Below are 18,572 nucleotides of genomic sequence, written 5' to 3'. Positions count from 1 at the left end.
AGAGAGAGAGGGAGAGAGAGCAAGCACAGGCAGACAGAGAGGCAGGCAGAGGCAGAGGGAGAAGCAGGCTCCCTGCTGAGCAAGGAGCCCGATGTGGGACTCGATCCCAGGACGCTGGGATCATGACCTGAGCCGAAGGCAGCTGCTTAACCAACTGAGCCACCCAGGCGTCCCTGGACATGGACATTTTTAACACCATTTTATTGATTAGGCAGTGGAGGCTGAGAATTCAAAAACAAAACAATAAGGATGTGGCAGAACCAGGGCTCAAATTCAAGTCTTTCTAACTTGGAAAACCAACCTACATACTCAGACTGCACAAAGTAAATAAATATATAGGTCAAGGTAGGTCATGGTCCCATTGACCTTCCACTGCACCCTCATACAACGAATCAGTATTTATGAACAATATTTTGTGCAAAGCATGGCACTAGGAGAATGTCTAAAAAGTGAACCTAGACATTTCTCTATTCCTTCCATTGACAATTCAAAACTCTGCACAAACATTAAGAAAGCTCTGAAGGAAGAGACTGAGTGACTAGGGACTTTGGAACCCAAGGGGAAAACATGATGGTGCTGAAAGAAGAGAACAGTCAACCCAGAATCCCTGTATCCTGAGGAAACACCTTCCAGGATGAAGTATCAAGACATTTCCAGAGAAAGGAAAACTAAGAGAATATGTGGCCAATAGACCAAACTAAAAAAAAAAAAAAAAGAAAAGAAATGGCTAAAGGAAGTTCTCTAAAAAAATGGAAATGATGAAGGAAGGAACACTGGAACAAATCAGAAAAGAAGGAAAAATAGGGTAGGCAATAATCTTGGCATAAATGATAGAAAACTGAAGAGAAAGAATCTCTAAGTTATGTTTGACAGTTAAAGCAGAAATTATAACACCATCTGATGTAGTTCTAAATGTAGGTAGAGTAAACACTTAAAGAAATTGTATTATAACTAGGGGAGGGTAAAAGGATGAAAAGAACAGTAAATTTTCTGTAATGCCTTAGGACTGCTTACATGACAACACCAACAGACTGATAAATGATGTGTATATATAATGTATTATCTAGAGCAGTCACTATAAAAGCTCTACAAAGAAACATATCTAAAAACTCTAGATAAATTAAAATGAAATCCTATAAAATGTTTGAGTAACTCACAAAAAAAACAAAAAAAAGAAAAAGAAATAGAAAACCAAAAAATGGCAGTTTTAAACCATGACCAATCAATGATTACATTAAATGTAAATGGCCTAAACATGCTAATTAAAAGACAGATGGTGGAAAAATGGATTAAAAAATATAGCCAACTTGGGGCACCTGGGTGGCTCAGTTGGTTAAGCAACTGCCTTCAGCTCAGGTCCTGATCCCAGAGTCCCAGGATGGAGTCCTGCACGGGGCTCCCAGCTCCATGGAAGTCTGCTTCTCCCTCTGACTTTCTCCCCTCTTATGCTCTCTCTCACTCTCTTGCTCTCAAATAAATAAATAAAATCTTTGAAAAATATGTATATACACAGGCGCCTGGGTGGCTTAGTCATTGGGCATCTGCCTTAGGCTCAGGTAGTGATCCCAGAGTCCTGGGATCAAGTCCCACACTGGGTTCCCTGCTCAGCAGGGAACCTACTTCTCCCTGTCTCTCTCTCCCTGCTTGTGTTCCCTCTTTCACTGTCTCTCTGTCAAATAAATAAATAACATCTTAAAAAAAAAATACCCAACTATATACTGTCTATATAAAACTCACTTCAAATATAATAATAAAAAGATAGGCTGAAACTCAAAAGACAGAAGGAAATACATTATGCAAAATTAAAGGAAAGCTGGAGTGGCTATGTTAATATCAGAAAGAGTAGACTTGGGACACCTGGATGGCTCAGCCGTTAAACATTTGCTTTCGGATCAGGTCATGATCTCAGGATCCTGGGATCAAGCCCTGCATTGGGCTCCCTGCTCCGTGGGAAGCCTGCTTCTCCCTCTTATAATCCCCCTGGTTGTGTTCCTTCTCTCCTTGTCTCTCTATCAAATAAATAAATAAAATCTTAAATTAAAAAAAAAAAAAGGAAAAGAAAGAGTCGACTTGAGAATGAAGGAAATTTCCAGGAACAACGAGGGCTATTATATAGTGATAAAAGTCAATCTACCAAGAAGACACAGCAATCCTAAATGTTTATGCACCAAACAACAAAGCTATAAAATATGTGAAGTGAAAATTGAGAACGGACAGGAGAAATAGATAAATCAACAATCATGGAAGACTTTCACCATCCTTCTTTCAACAACTGATAGACAGGAAATGAGCATAAATATAGAATTCAACAACACCATCAACCAACAGATAATTTGGGGCTAAGGATAATTTGAGAACACTTCACCCAACAACAGAATATACTTTTTCCCCCAAGTGCCCATGAAACATATACCAAGGTAGACCATTGTCTTAGGCCATAAAACAAGCCTCAACAAACTTAGAAGATTTGAAATCATACAGTATGTTCTCTGAACACAATGGAAATCAATAACAGGAAGAAAAAAATCTCCAAACACTTGGAAATTTAATAAAGTATTTCTAAGTAATTCATGGGGCAAAGAGGAAGTCTTAAGCAAATAAAATCACACAGAATGGAATAAGAGTAAAAATACAATACATCAAAATCTGTAGGACATAGCTAAAGCAGTACTGAGGGAAATTTATAGCTTTAAATGCCTACACTAGAAAAGAAAAGTCTCAAAACCAATCATTTAAGCTCCCCACCTCAACAACCCAGAAGAAGAGCAAAATAAACCCATAGCAAGCAGAGGGAAATAATAGAGCAAAAATATATAAAATTGAAAAAAGAAAATAAATGAACCAAAGAGCTGACTCTTTGGAAAGATCAACAAAAGATCAATAAACTGACAAATTTTATTGTCATTATTGACAAAATTGACACATCTCTAGCAAGACTGGCAAAGAGAAAATGGCATAAATATCAGAAAGAGAATATCACCTCACCTAACAACATCAAAAGAATACTACTACAAAAACTACATTTTTAAGTTTAAAAATTTGGATAAAATGGACCATTTCCTCAAAAAACACAAGCTTTCCAACTCATCCAGTATGAAATAAATAATTTTAGGAGCTATATATCTATTTTAAAAATTAAATTTGTAATTTTTTAAAGACTTATTTATTTGAGAGAGTGCATGAGCAGGAGAAACAGGAGAGGGAGAGAATTTCAAGAAGGTTCCACACTGAGTGCAGAGCCCAACGTGGAGCTTTATCTCATGACCCACAAAATCATGGCAGTTCCCAATTCATTTCACGAAGCTAGTATGATCTCTGATACAAATACTAAAGAAAGAACAAAAATAGAAAACAGCTGACCAATATCCCTCGTGAACATAGACACAAAAATCCTCAACGAATTATTAGCAAATAAAATTTAGAAATATATAAACAGAATTATATACCATGGTCTTGTAGGTTTTATTCCAAGGATACAAAGCTTGTTCAAATATTTGAAAAGCAATCAATGTAACCCACCATATTAATAAGCTACTATTTTGTACAATTACATGTAAATCTACAATTACCTTAACATAATTTTAAAAAGAAAGAAAGAACCTGTCCTCACAAGGCAAACAGACGATATAAATCTACCTACTACAGTGGTTCTTACCTGCTGCCTTAGAAATATCTAGAGTTTATTAAAAGTAAATTCCTGGGACGCCTGGGTGGCTCAGTTGGTTAAGCGGCTGCCTTCGGCTCAGGTCATGATCCCAGCGTCCTGGGATCGAGTCCCACATCGGGCTCCTTGTTCGGCAGGGAGCCTGCTTCTCCCTCTGCCTCTGCCTGCCTCCTGTCTGCCTGTGCTCGCTCACTCTCTCTCCCTCTGTCTCTGACAAATAAATAAATAAAATCTTTATAAAAAAAAAAAAAAAAGTAAATTCCTTAGGCCCACATCAGATATGGATCTAATAGGATTAACTTCAAGGTTCTCAGCATAAACCTCAAAAACTCTTGACTCTACCAGTTTACCTGCCCTCTTGAGTGCTTCTTAAAATCTCACATTTTCTTTCTTTTTTTCTTAAAGACTGTATTTATTTATCAGACAGAGAGAGAGAGAGAGAGAGAGAGAGAGTACAAGCACAGGAGCGTCAGGCAGAGGGAGAAGCAGACTCCCTGCTAAGCAGGGATCCCAATGCATGGCTCAATCCCCAGACCCTGGGATTATGACCTGAGCAGAAGGCAGATGCTTAACCAACTGAGCCACCCAGGTGTCCCTGCTTCTTTTAAAGCTCCATTACTTAGTCTCCTCTTATATGTGTCAAGTGCCATATATACATGATCTTTATTCTTCCCCACCCTCTTAGATGGACAAGAGACCAATGACTTGCCCAAGTCACTTTGCTGGGAAAACATGCAGTCTGGATTTCACCCCACATCTGCCCAACTCTAAAAGAACTTACTAGTTCAACTGCATCAATACTGCCTAGTATGTATTAATGAGGTTCATTACTAACATTTCAAAAATTTTAGTGTTGAAGTATTTTAAGAAAAAAATTTCCAAAGAACTGTATGATAAAATGCAGGTTTTCAACAACACATGAGAAGTGCAGTACCTTGGTTGATGCTTGGTCATACTGCGCTGTTGATCTCACCAGTTCATCCCTATTTTTATTCAGAATTTTCTCTTTTTCAACTAATTCTGCTTTTGCTTTCTCCAGTTGGAGTTGGAGTTCTTGACATTTGTTTGCTTGGCCTTTCATTTCTTTCTCTTGTCCTTGCAGATGTAGTTCCAACTCACTAATCTTGTTCCTTAGGTCTTAAATGACATACAAAAGCCACATTTTAATTAATATATAATTTTGACAAATTTCTATAGCTCAATTCAGAATGTATCATTTATGTTATTACTCTGCTCTGAAATCTTTGGTGGGATAAATATAAATTCACACTAAACACAGAAACTTTAATTGGATTTAATTCAATGGTTAGTCTCGATTGTCATTTGTATTCAAGTATCCCATAGGAAGCAGGTGAAACAAATTTTCCAATGTTTTCAGAGAAACTTGGGAAAGAAAATGGTTTTCTAAAGTCATGAAGAGTGTCTTATTGAGGCTGAAAAAACTGTATCCCATATGATACTCCACATTAAAATTACAACTTAGTTTTATACGCTGGCAAACTAGTATTTGTTTTGTGCCCATGTCAATGCAAATGAGTGCTAAGCAGTGCAAAATTCACCTTCCTATATTCTCTGGTAGTTTTACCTCCAGTAAAGATCAAGACAGTGTGAGCCTCCTATACTGCCAAAATTAACAATAAATTTTTTTTTTCTTTTTTTTCCCCCTACATACATATAATACTGGTTCCAATGGCACTGGCAGTTTGACAATTCTCACCAGCAAACACCGACGGTGATTTGCAATATACTATAGCACTGGAAATTATCTTCTGCACAATAGATTCCAAAACACCACCTGGTGCCCTTGGCTGTCAGCTGTGGTGTGATACTCCAGCCAATGTTACAGGTTGGTTCCTACATGGACAACCTGGCAGTACAGAGCAAAGCTGCCCACAGACATGGGCCACACCTCTGGCCAAAGCTGCCAGACCCCAGGCTTGCTCCATGGGCCACGAGAGAAGCCCGAAGAGAAGAATGGGGCAGGGCTACTGTAACCGACCTACTCACCCTACTTCTAGAAAGACAAAGCCACTCAAGACTACGTTTGAAAGTTTCTGGGTACCAGCTTTCTAGTACAAATAAAGGTACATTCCAGAACTATGGTATCTTTTATCCCCAAAGCAGTATTTCACATCACCAGATTGAGAGGTTGAGTTTTGATGTAACTAACAGAACACACAAGTACCTTCTAGGACTATAAACTTCTGGAATCACCTTGGAAATTATCTCAGGAAAATTTAATTTCAATTTAATTTAGCTCGCAAAGTTACCTTGATTCTGGGCTTTTAATTGGTCCAAAAGGTGAGAATTGCTCGAATTATCACAGAAACTGCCATTAGCATCTCTTTTCCCTGTTTGCAAAGTTGATCTACTTGGAGTCACCTCTTGCTCCCCAGAGAAGTGAGATGCAGAGAATTCTCTCCTAATCGGAGTTTTTAGCGCATTCGATGAAAGCCGAGTTGGGGTCTTTTCTTGTTGCCACGAGAATACGGATGAGGAAGCCTGATGTCGTGCAATGTCCCGGTGATTCATTGTGTTTTGGGGAATAGCCTGACTCGTTTTCTGTAAAGACAGAAACTCTTTAGGGCCCCTTAAACATCTCAATAGTCAAGGTTATTTATTTTCAGATAGAGCATAAGGACATAATGCCAAGAAATTACCACTTCCACTGCATACCAAGAAAGAATGTTCATCAAGTCAAGGGAACCATAAGGTTGCAGTATCTAGGGAAGGAACTGTCTAATGGTTACACTTTAGCACTGAAAGCTTAAGGCAGTAATATTTGAGTCCCAATCTATTAAGATGGGCTCAGTTTTTATATTTATTCTGGATCTCTCATATACTCCATTAAAAACAAGTGAGTATTCACTACCATTTTGAGTTCTGAAATTTGGTGTCCTTGGCCTGTCCTTGGTCACCTCCTCCCCTAGCTTTGCACAAAGAGGATCAAAACTAAATATTAACCTAAAGAATTCTTTCAAGAATCTCACTTTCCACCATACCACTCCCAAAAAATGTCATACAAGGTGTTTTATGTAACACACATTTGTGGATTTGCAATTGCTCTGAATTCCTTATTTTTTTTAATTCGAGTATAGTTAACATACAGCGTTATATTAGTTTCAAGTGTACAATGATTCAACAAGTCTATATATTTCTCAGTCCTCATCAGATAATCCCCCTTATCTCCTTCTTTTGTTCTCTTTACCTCCATTCTGACTAATATCAAGACATGATTATAGATGGTGCATTCATCTTTTTTTTTAAGATTTTATTTATTTATTTGACAGAAAGAGACACAACGAAGGAGGGAACACAAGCAGGGGAAGTGAGAGAGGGAGGAGCAGGCTTCTTGTTGAGCCGAGATCCCAATGCAGGTCTCGATCTTAGGACCTAGGATCATAACCTGAGCTGAAGGCAGACATTTAACAAATGAGCCACCCAGGTGCCCCGGTGCATTAAATTTTTTATAGCAAAATCTTTTCTTTGCCACACAGAGAGGTTTCGTGTTTGCAGACTCAAATTTCTCCACCAAGAAAACTATGGGAATCAATGTCAGAAGGAAAGTGGGCACCAATGACTGAACTGATCACAAAACACATGATGTTTCTAAGACAAACCAGAGAATTACTGTTTAATTTTTACTCCACCGTGAGAACCAATACTTTTGCTACATATCAGAATCCCGGTGATCTCCAAACAAGGGTTAAAGGCACGAGAATAATTAAAGGGTCAAGCTCTCACAGGTACTTCGTGATCCTCAGTACGTAAGTATCTACTTAGAAATCCAGCCTTAAGCTGTTTGAATTGTCCCATTTCAGCGAGTTCTTATGGTTAGCACAAATACATAAAGTGCAAAACTGGGATTTAGGTTGTTGTTTTTCTCCCCCCATCCCCTTTTCTGTAGCAAGTAATATCACACAAGCGGAAATGCTAAAGGTAAATTCTACAGATACCAGGTATATGTGGGTCAGTCCCTAAACTAGAAGCAGGGGTTTTTGAAACCTGCATTTTGTTTGTTTTGCTGATATTCAAACAAACCTCGTCACCCACCCCTCTGCCTATCTACCCATACCAAAATGGAGCTTAAAATTTGAGTCTCTGTAACTTACTTAACAGAACTGGGGAGATTATCTTGATAATTCTCTCCTCTAAATAAATATTTCATAAATAATGACCCTTAAACCCCACGTCCCTCATGGCAATCAGTACATTCCATAAGGACTGAATGGGAAGCAGCCAATGGCCTCCAGGTAATAAAGCCAGCCAGTGAATGTCTAGAATGACCCTGGTCCTCCCCTCTCCTTACCATTATGTCTCCATAGGGAAATAATTATATGGCTACAATTTCTATAGAATTTGATGAACATCTATTGTCTAGGGATAAACTGATCTCCCCACACTACTTTTTGCTTCTACTTGCTTTTAAAACCAACAAGTAATTATAACTAATGTAATCAGCCAGGAACTTTACCTTCTCAATGTAAGAAAAATGTGTCAAGCTCTACGTGAACCGGATTTTTCTCTAACCTTGGACTCCTGTTTATCAAAGTACTTGTTCAACTACATACTCCACTGAAAAGACCCATCATTAACTTACTTTAGCCTGCAAGGCTTTAACCTCTGCCTCTAATCTTTTTCGTTCTTCAACCTCCTTATTATATTTTTCTTTTAGATCTTCATACTTGGAACCTAAACAAAGACAATGAGATACAGTTTTACTTTGGTCACTGATTTTGTAAAAGAATTCACAGGTCAACAATCATCGTAATAGTTTAGAAATGAATATTGCAGTACACTAAGTAAACAGACGGTGGGTTTGAATATTCTGAACCTGAATTTTTTTTTAAAACACACTCCAGGCTAAAATGAAAAGTTGAAAGGCTTAAGTGGGTGGCTCCACTACACAGATACACAAATGGGTATGTAGCCCATTAAGGCCCAAATTAAAAGGTTTATTTTTTTAATGCCCACGTTAAAAGTTGAATTCAAAGATGAATTATGTGATTTCTTTGGCAGAATTAAGATCCCAGTCAAAGAGCAATGAAGGGAAATAATCCTTACCAGTGTAATACTGACTTGGTGTCAGTGGAGTTGCAAAGATTTTTTGTGGTGTCGTGGACGGATGCAGAGAGACTTCCGCAGCCTGTGCAGCCTGTTGGCTTCTTTCGAGTTCAGATTTGCACCTGTTAGGAAAGGACCCCCAGAAGATCAGATCAGAGCAAATGCTGCCAAACACTAGCACCACCTGTTCCCAGAGAGTAATAAACTTACAAAAACCCCACCCTCTGAGAATTCTTACCACTTCCTTGGTCCAACAGACATTTCATAAGAACTAACTTATGGGACAGACCCGAACTCAGTTCCCCCTCTTCCAAGGAACTCAGTCTGGTTAAGGACACAGAAATATAAACCTGTAATTGCAATATTACAAAAGCTACGATGAAGGTCTGTAATGACACTATGGTTATAGGGTTGGGAGGTTGGGAATGTACGCTCAGCAAATTTTTTACTCCAAGGCAAAGAAAGACACTGGAATATTTAAAAACAAACAAACAACAACAACAACAACAAAACCCAGAACTTCAGAAGCAGAGGAAGAAATTGACATCACTGAAGCATGGGCTCAAGTCACAAAATTGAATGACATCACTTGTGATATTAAGTCATTACAAAAACATAAACTTGCCATGTATTTTATGACATTAAAAAAAAAAAAACAGAGACACAAAGGGGTGCCTGGGTGGCTCAGGGGGTTAAAGATTAAAGCCTCTGACTTCAGCTCAGGTCATGATCCCAGAGCCCTGGGATTGAGCCCCACATCAGGCTCTCTGTTGAGCAGGGAGCCTGTTTCTCTCTCTCTCTCTCTCTCTCTGCCTGCCTCTCTGCCTTCTTATGATATCTGTCTGTTAAATAAATAAAATCTTAAAAACAGAGACACAAAAATCAAGTTAACATAATGCATCTAGAGAAAACAGGGCTGGAGAAAGTCACAAAGAAATGGGAAAAGTAAACTATATATTGTATATATGCACAGAATATTTCTATCACTTAAGTTCTGAACACCTTTCAGAATCAAACAACCTAAGTTAAGAGGATTCAATTCTCACAAGTCTATAATGTCTCTGATTTTAGCTCAACACAGGAAATGAAATGAACACCCCATAGAAGAGCTAATGATGCGCAGCAGTCTCTTTCTCATGGACATGTCACTCAAAACAAGGAGTGAGGGAAGTGCCCCAGTGCCCTAGCCCCACTCAGCTCCAACCTCAATGTGGGAGGAAAAAGCAATGTCTGGGCTAAAAAGGACTGCTCTACAAATCAAATAATCAGATTTAAGCTCCTGGTAAGTAACAGCACTGTCTGATAGAAAGGTTCTACTAACATGTAAAGAGTAACAAGAAATAAATGAATTTAATCTTAGTATTTTATTTAACTCCATATTTTTAAAATATCATTTCAACTTGCAGTCAACACTAAAGTTATTGAGATTTTACATTTTTTTCTATTTAACCTTCAGAATTTGGTATGCATTGCATACTTATAGCACATCTCAATTTGATTTTTTTTTTAAGATTTTATTTGAGAAAGAGAAAGAAAGAGAGAGAGAGAACACAAGCAGGAGAGGGGACAGAAAGAGAGGGAGAAGCAGACTCCCTGCTGAGCAGGGAGCCCAATGCAAGACTTGATCCCAGGACCCTGGTATCATGACCTGAATTGAAGGTAGATGCTTAACAGACTGAGCCACCCAGGCACCCTGTCACATCTCAATTTGTAATTGCCACATTTCAAGCACATAACAGCCACATGTAGCCAATAGCCACCATGATGAATGGTGTAGGTCTACAGACTACCAAAGGTGTGACAAATTTGGTGATTTTAAAGATGAATTTTAAAAAACCTTGTAGACTCGGTGTTTCTTTTTCCTCTCAAATTCACATTTCGTCCCCCTCTATCTATCCTTTCATTAGAAAAAAAAGTTTATTTAAAATATAAAACTATACCCTGTTTTATTCCTATAAACCTTTATTTCTCCTATTTCCTATAAAGAAAAAAACCTATAAACCTATAAGGTCCTATAAACCTTTATTTCTCCTATTTCCTATAAAGAAAAAAAACTGCCACCAAAAACAGCACAAAATTAAGCATCTTTCTACTTGGTTTAACTATGAGATTGTCAATACTCAACAGTTTTTGACCAACATTTCCAATAGTCCAGACTAACTTGTTTGAGACCTTCCAGAAACCTGATCAGTGGCCACTGTTGGAGAAGGTAAGTTTCAGCCTGCACCTGAAGGTTACCAGTGGGAATTTGAATACACTCAAAAGTTGTTGTAGTTTATAGCTTTTATATTCTGGAAAACTGTATTCTTAATAGTTTTTACAGTCTGAGGTTTATATAATTTGTAAATGTTTATAAACATCTATATCTACATCACAGGTAATAAAAATACTTCTAAACTAAATGTGCTATTCTAACCCCAACTATAACAACTGATAATAATAAAGCTAACACTTAACCAAGTTGCCAGGTATCCCACACAACTCTGCACTTTATATCTGCAAGTCTTCCCACCAAATGTCACTTTGCAATATAGACAGGTATACAAAAATATGTTTACCTAAAATGTTAAAAATACAAACATTTCTGTCTAAATTATTAAAACCAGTATTTCTAGGGAGCCTGGGTGGCTCAGCCAGTTAAGCAACTGACTCTTGGTTTCCATTCAGGTCAGGATCCCTGGGTCAAGGGATCGAATCCACATGGGGCACAACACTTGGTGGAGAGCCTGCTTGAGATTCTTTCCCTCTCTCTCCTCCTCTGCTTCTCCCTCAGCTTGCTCTTTCTCTCTCTCAAATAAATAAATAAGATCTTTAAAAATAAATAAAAAGAAAACCAGTATTTTTAAAACCAGCAGCCAAAATATGCTTTCAAAGAAAACTATTCTGGCATTTATAAAGTAAACTTCCTACTTCCTTGGCATCTGTTTTCCAAAAACAACTACTTGTCTCTCACTTATTCATTTGACAAATATATGAGGGCCTGCCAGCTGCACGGGGAACGCGGATAAGACTGACCAGGTCCCTAGTCTCATGGAGTCTGGTATGGCAGATAGTAAATAAGAAAACGAAAAAATTCAAGGAGACAGAAATTATTTATCATTCTAACATACAACTTATATGAGAGCCACCTTCCTATGTGGGTAAGAACCAAAATTAGGAAGATATTTCTGTGTACCTAAATTATCTTCACAGGAAAACAAGTAAGAGTAATTTTAAAGTGTTTTAACTTGCAAAAATTTATTCGAGAGGTAAGTAGAATTAAGATTATTGCCGCTACGTTAGGGAAAAAAAATTCTTGGTATCATGATATTTATTAATCAGCCAGGGGATCAGGGTAAAAGTTGTATTAGGTCACGTATCCTCTGCAAGGATACATTGAGAAAGGCACATCGCTCCTTCCGTGGTCTTCTCACCCAAAACTCATAACCTCAATCTGACCCAGTGGTTCTCAATCCGGGATGATTTTACCTCCCCAAAGGCATTTGGCAATGCCTGGAGACATTTTTGATTATCAAAACAGGCAGGTGGAGGAGGTGTTACTGGCATCTAGTGGGTAGAGGCCAGAAATGCAGTTAGGTATCCCACAATGCACGAGACAGCTTTCCTCAGCAAAGGACCATCCAGTCCCAGATGTGAATTGAGCCACAACTGAAAAACTGTGATCTTGTCAGTGAAAAAACAGCCGACAGGCCTAACTTGAGGACTGCTCTACAATAGAGCAGACTCTATTAGACTCTATCAGACTCTTCAACAATTTCAACGACATAAAAAACAAGAAACTGTCACAGCTTAGAAAGAGACTAAGAAAATATCAACTAAATATCATGTGCAATCCTAGATCCGAGTCTGGAACAGAGATTGTGACTGGGAAAACCAGTGAAATTCTAATAAGGTCCATAGTTTAGTTAATAGTACTGAATCAATGTTTATTTCTAGTTTGGTCCTGCACTTTGGTTATGTAAGATGTTAACAACTGTTTCTATAAATCTAAAGTTATTTCAAAATGAAAATTTTTTTTTACTTTTAAATTTCTGGGTGTGTATTAGCAGAATCAACAATGGGACAATCTGCTAACATCCACTTTGCTTTCCGCCTGTACTACTCCTTGGTATTTTGACAAAACTCCACTATTACAATAAGAAAATACCATTTATAAGCTAGCGTATTTTGGTCCCACTAGATTTATTTTGATTAATGTCTCAAATTGTTTGAGGATTTGGCAAACTGGTTATGTAATGCTTAAGATGGAAGATGGGGACCTCAGGAGGAAACTCTTCTTGAGTACACTTCCTTCCCTCTCCAGCCTAGATTTCATGGCACACGATTTTAACCACCCTCTTCTCAGCACCCTCAATCATTCCACCATCTTCCATCCCATTACCCTGGCTAAAAACAACCCTAAGTCAATCCTCCTGTTCATATTCTCAGCATTTACAACCCAGATGCTAAAAGGAGGTGGGGTGGGGGGTGGGGCAAACAACTCTATAGACGGGTCCTGTTATAAATTCCTGGTCTCCAACCTCAACTGGGCCCTCAGTGCTCCTAGGTCTTTTGAAATTCCCTAGTTTTTTTTTTTTTTAATTTTATTTATTTATTTGATGGACAGAGATTACAAGTAGGCAGTGAGGCAGGCAGAGACAGAGGAGGAAGCAGGTTCCCTACTGAGCAGAGAGCCCGATGCAGGGCTCGATCCCAGGACCGACACCATGACCTGAGCTGAAGGCAGAGACTTCAACCCACTGAGCCACCCAGGCGCCCCTGAAATTCCCTAGTTCTGTCTCATTATCTACAACAGCTTTTCCACTCAGAGGAAGAAACATAAGCCATCAGTATTAGCCATGCTTAACTCCCCTCCATCTTCTAGTACTCGCTATTGGGAGATTTGGTATTATTTAATATTATATCATCCAGTAATAAACACAGCATCTGGCCCATGAAGCAGCTTAATAAATATATCTTGAATGAATAAATGAATAAGCGAGAAGCCATTTAATGAATATACGTACTATTGAGCCAGGCAGTGATAGGACTGAAGTACAGAAGAATTAATTTTTCTCAAGTCATTGTTTATTTCATTGCAAAAATGATTGCAACGTAAAATTACATCATCAAAGGAAAAGATAAAAGGATCCAATGAACACATATAAAGGATATCCATATTAATACCACTCAAAAATAATTACCTTTTCAGTTCCTGTTCCAATTTTTCTATTTGTTTTTTGCTGGAGTTCAGCTGCCCTTCTTGGAAATTCACTTGTGACTCCTTAACTTGAAGTTCATGTGAAATTTTCTGCTTGGTCTTCTCCAGATTCTCACATATTTCCATCAAGCTTTGGTTCTCCCTTTTGAGGTTTGCGCCCTCTGTTTTTTCATTCTCAACCTAACAGAAATCGTCCAGAAAGAAATAGGTCTCGACCTTGGGAATTTATCAAGTATTTGTAAATCTGAGTGCAACACCGAGTACTAATTATTTTGAGACGTAGTTGCTGTAATCTACAGGGCAGTGTTTCTTCACAAACACAAAAAAAATTTTTTAAAGATTTATTTATTTGAGAGAGAGCGAGAGCACGAGCAGGGGCAGCGGGGCAGAGGGAGAGGGAGAAAAAGTCCAAGCAGATTCCATGCTGAGCCCGGAGACTGACAGGGGCTCGATATCATGACTCTGAGATCATGACCTAAGTGGAAACCAAGAGTGAGATGCTTAAATGACTGCACCGCCCAGGTTCCCCACGAACGCAGATTATTTTAAATGACCTCACTTTGAAGATTGTAGATAGAAAAGTTCTACAAAGTCAGGAATTACACTGTCTTTGGTCAGGGCTAAAAGTACCCTTCCTGGAAAGGGAGGGTTTAATGTTCTTTCAAGTATAACAAACCAAAAAAAAAAAAAACTCTATAAATCTCCTTAGTAATTCATTTTAAAGTGTGGGGCGCCTGGGTGGCTCAGTAGGTTAAGCGTCTGCCTTTGGCTCAGGTCATGATCTCAGGGTCCTGGGATCAAATCCTAGGTCGGGCTCCCTGCTTAGCGGTGAGTCTGCTTCTCCCTCTGCTCCTTCCCCCGACTTGTGTGCTCTCTCCCCACCCCCCACTGCCTCCCTCTCTCTCTCTATCCCACCTAAGTAAATAAAATCTTAAAAAAAAAAAAAAGTTTGGCCGCTGAACTAAGTTGTTGTAAAAATTCTCCCACTAGCAAAGCCTTTTTAGAAGCCATGACTGTACCACCAGCTTGTTGGCTAACGCAGAGGGAAGGAAGAAACACCGTTTTAGTTTTCATTTCCTAGCCCAGAAGAGAAGTAGTCCAGGAATACCATGGTGAAAAGCCCACCCTCAGGAAGCAATATCCATTTGGACCACAAAGCACCCTAATAATGGCACCCAGATTCGGAGTCAGAGAATCTGGCCATGTTGGTACAGAATACAAAAGCAATTTCCCACGTGTGGTCCCAAATGGAATTAAAAAGAACTCAGCAGCCCTCGATATTAGCAGGTAAGGAGAAATGAGGGGCAGAGGCTGGAGAAAAAGGAGAGGGTCGGATTGCCACCCAAAGAGAGCGCTCATTTTTCTGGAAATTTCAGACCAAGATCAAACAATGCAAATACTGAGTGAACGGTTTTAAAAGCCAGCGTTTGGGTGATACCTTCTGTTTCTGCTTCTGCAGTGCGGCCTCGAGGGTCTCCAGCTGGAACTGCCTTTGCTGCCTCTCTTTCTTCAATTTGTCCAACTGGCCTTCCAGCTCTTGGATTTTCTGCAGAGCTCTGGTGGGCAGGCCCTCCTTCCATTCTTCCAAAGCCCAGCTCATGTTGCTCTCCTTTCTTTACTAGTCACACATTTATAAATAAACTGGACAGAATAAGCAGACTGTTGGTCTTACTGTAGGAAAAGGGACCAAAAAGTCTCAGAGACTAATGAGTCTCTAAGGAGTTTCAAAGCTTCACATTTCAACAGATAAGGACGTATAACCTCTATCTTCTCCACCCCCTGAAAGGTGGCCACCGATAGCTCTGATTGCGAGGTACCCCAGATACTCATGTGGCTTCCCTGGCTCTCTGTTTTTCCTATTTCTCAGGTTTGACTTCTTAGCTATCTGCTTTCTACCGCTCACTTTGTTTTCATGATATAAAACATGATATAAAACTTTGCTCTGGGGTTACAGGTGAAATACGTCCTGTAAACAAACAAGACTCATGGTAAGTTATTTTGCAAATGCTCTCTTTGCCTCTTCACCTCATTGCAATGCACACTTTGTCCCTCTTCCTCTGAGAAGCCTTTCCTGGGGAGATCCCCAATCTGACCATATCTCCTGGTCATAATCTGTGATGGCATAGGCCCCCCTACCTCTCCTTCCCAGCAGTTATCTTGTGTTGAATTATTGCAAGAATGAGCAAAGAGCGAATGACATATAAGTGCTAAAATCATTGCAAAATGTGGTAAAGCCATGCTCCAGACAGACCTTGATGTGGAAACTTGTATATAGCCTCAATAATTCAAATTCCAGCTCAGCCACCTTCAAGATGTGTGACCTTGGGCATGTTATTTAACTGCTCTGTGCCTCGGTTTCCTCATTTGTAAAGTGTGGATAATAGTGACGGCGACTTTCCAAAGGCTTAGAACAGTCCTATATTTCCCAATAAGCATTCTGTACCTGTTAGTTATTACATTAATCCTCAAAAATACTTCATTTGTATATTTCAGCCGCTGGTACCAAGAGGGAAGTGGCTTACCTCCTTCACAGCCACATTTCCTAAAATTTAAATGAGCTGGGAGAAAAGTATGTTCATTGTTCTTTGTTCATTAGCTTCTGGAACTTAAAGAAAAGCATTCATTTTCCAGCTATTTGAGCAAGGTGAGAATCTGCTTTTTGACAAATGAAGTCCACGAACATTTTAGTGTCTTGCTTCAACTGACTGTATCAATGAAACTTTTTATCAGAACTAATAAACGGTTGATAAAAGTACTAAGAATGATAAAAAGATGTTCAAAGATTAAAGAGACAGAGCAACGTTCATGGAAAACACGGTTTAGCTATTAAGCCTTGAAAAGCAGTGTTTTCTCTGCCAGTTTAATTTTTTTTCTTTTTCCAGATCTCAGTTCTTTGAACGCAGCATCTTAAACTCCACTGCCATTTGCCCAGAAACTGCTGGAAGAAATCTCATGCCTCTCCACCAACAAAGGACAATTTTACACTGTCACGATAGGCTTCTCCTTCCATTTCAATCCAGCTTGCTCATGCAGGGGCGGGAGTACCATAGCCCAGAGGCACAAAAGGATAACTGTCCTAAACAGAGCTGCCAGCTACTGAAATCATTACATCAAGATGCCATCATCAACAAAATATTAGAAGGATCAATTTAGGAAGATGATAGGGATGAGGAAAATAAACGGAAGGAAAACTAGCAAGTTGAATGCTTTCCTATTGCAAAGTCTAAGATACAGCTATAAAGAAGTAGTTAAAACAATCACCAGACCAAGCCAATTTTGATCAGATTAAAGCATCAACCATTCACAGTCTGTATGGAGCTACTGGGGCAAAGGTCAAAAAGCGTAAATCTCCAGATTGACACCTAAGGAGCTGCAGGTGTAAAGAAGGATGGGTAGCTGAAGAAAAGCTCCAGGTGTCAAGGTTCCTGCAAGGAGGATTTTGCAGAAAACGCTCTATCTTAAATATGGGGAGGGCACTCCTTATGCCCAAATCACCCACCCCCGGCACTGGAGGCCCACTTTCACCCTTTCCCTTTAAAAAGAGCTCCCATCTCCAAGAAACCCCAGTCATCACCTATAGCGCCACGGCTGAGCCTAAGGGTGGAAACCCTGTCTGCTCTCCTACACAAAGCTCAAGGAGAGGACTCGTCGTTTACTTATTTCTGGGTCTTCCTAACATAGCAGAGCCAGGCACTCAAACGTGTCCACAGAAATGTGGAAGACAGGGGAAATGCTCTCGCGGATAACAACGGGAACACCAATGTGCCGCGCAGATCAAAATCCAAACTTTTCTCTCCTCCACAACAAAGGACCGACGCCCACATTTCAAAAAGGAACCACTGGCTCTGGGCCTAGACGGTTGCTAGGAAATACCTGCTAATCTCCAATTCATGTATCTTACAGAGGAATCTGTTCCCCCGAAGTGCAAGCTCAGGACCGAGCAGGGTCTGCGGACACTCGTGGGAGCACAGGAGCGGAGAGCGCCGACAAGCCCTGAAAACCTCGGCCGGGTGGATCCTCCAGTCCCTTCAGGTGGGAGGGGGCGGTTCGCTGGCCCCGGGAGCTCGGTTCCACCGGCATCCCTGCCCAGGATCCCCGGGCGGAAGGCCAGCCCCCATCACCCGCGCGGACGCCAGGACCCACGCAGGACACTCACCTTGCTGGCGGGGAAGGAAAGACGACCCCTCAGAGAGTCGGGCTCCCGGTGCAGCCTCCGCGGGCTTCAGCCCAGATTCCAATTCAAACTGCCCGCGACCGCCACCGGTTTTCGATTCGCCCGCTTCCGGGACGGACCAAACTCACCCTCCAAGCCTATTGGTCACCGTAAGCAGAAATGGGCCAATCGGATTCCGCGCACTCGGACTGCCGGCTCTGATTGGTTCTTTCGGACGGATTTAAAAATCAAGTTCTCACCACCGAGGGCCGGCGCTAGAGTTACAGTGTTTTTTTGTTGTTGTGGGAGGGCGAGACCACGTGCGTTCTCAGAGGCTGGAAGAAGTTTTGAACCGCTATTTCCGCAAAAGCCGGGGAACCTGGCGGACCCATGGGAAGGCGTGGTCTGTCGCCTACAACCGGCGGAATTATGCTGTCTGGCGAACTCTCCAGGTATCTGCTTATTAAATACACAATTTAGGACATAGATGT

General features: G+C 40.2%; 1 protein-coding gene across 1 annotated transcript in view; it reads right to left on the bottom strand.

Moving 5' to 3' along the window:
• The window catches only part of LOC111150802 (centromere protein F), a 63,525-nt gene extending 45,371 nt beyond the window's left edge, over positions 1-18,154 (bottom strand). The window contains exons 1-7 of the mRNA XM_022508411.1: positions 18,085-18,154; positions 15,367-15,569; positions 13,912-14,108; positions 8,729-8,850; positions 8,265-8,356; positions 5,935-6,226; positions 4,599-4,801 (exon numbers count right to left, since the gene is read on the bottom strand). Of these exons, the coding sequence (XP_022364119.1) occupies positions 4,599-4,801; positions 5,935-6,226; positions 8,265-8,356; positions 8,729-8,850; positions 13,912-14,108; positions 15,367-15,528 (1,068 nt within the window). The 5' untranslated portion in view covers positions 15,529-15,569; positions 18,085-18,154. The remainder of the gene's footprint in view (positions 1-4,598; positions 4,802-5,934; positions 6,227-8,264; positions 8,357-8,728; positions 8,851-13,911; positions 14,109-15,366; positions 15,570-18,084) is intronic.
• Between the last annotated feature and the right edge of the window lie 418 nt (positions 18,155-18,572).

This window comes from Enhydra lutris, unplaced genomic scaffold (assembly GCF_002288905.1).
Source record: "Enhydra lutris kenyoni isolate GAN:26980312 unplaced genomic scaffold, ASM228890v2 scaffoldscaffold24, whole genome shotgun sequence".
In the NCBI taxonomy this organism is placed as follows: domain Eukaryota; kingdom Metazoa; phylum Chordata; class Mammalia; order Carnivora; family Mustelidae; genus Enhydra; species Enhydra lutris.
This window is presented reverse-complemented; position numbering and strand designations above follow the sequence as displayed.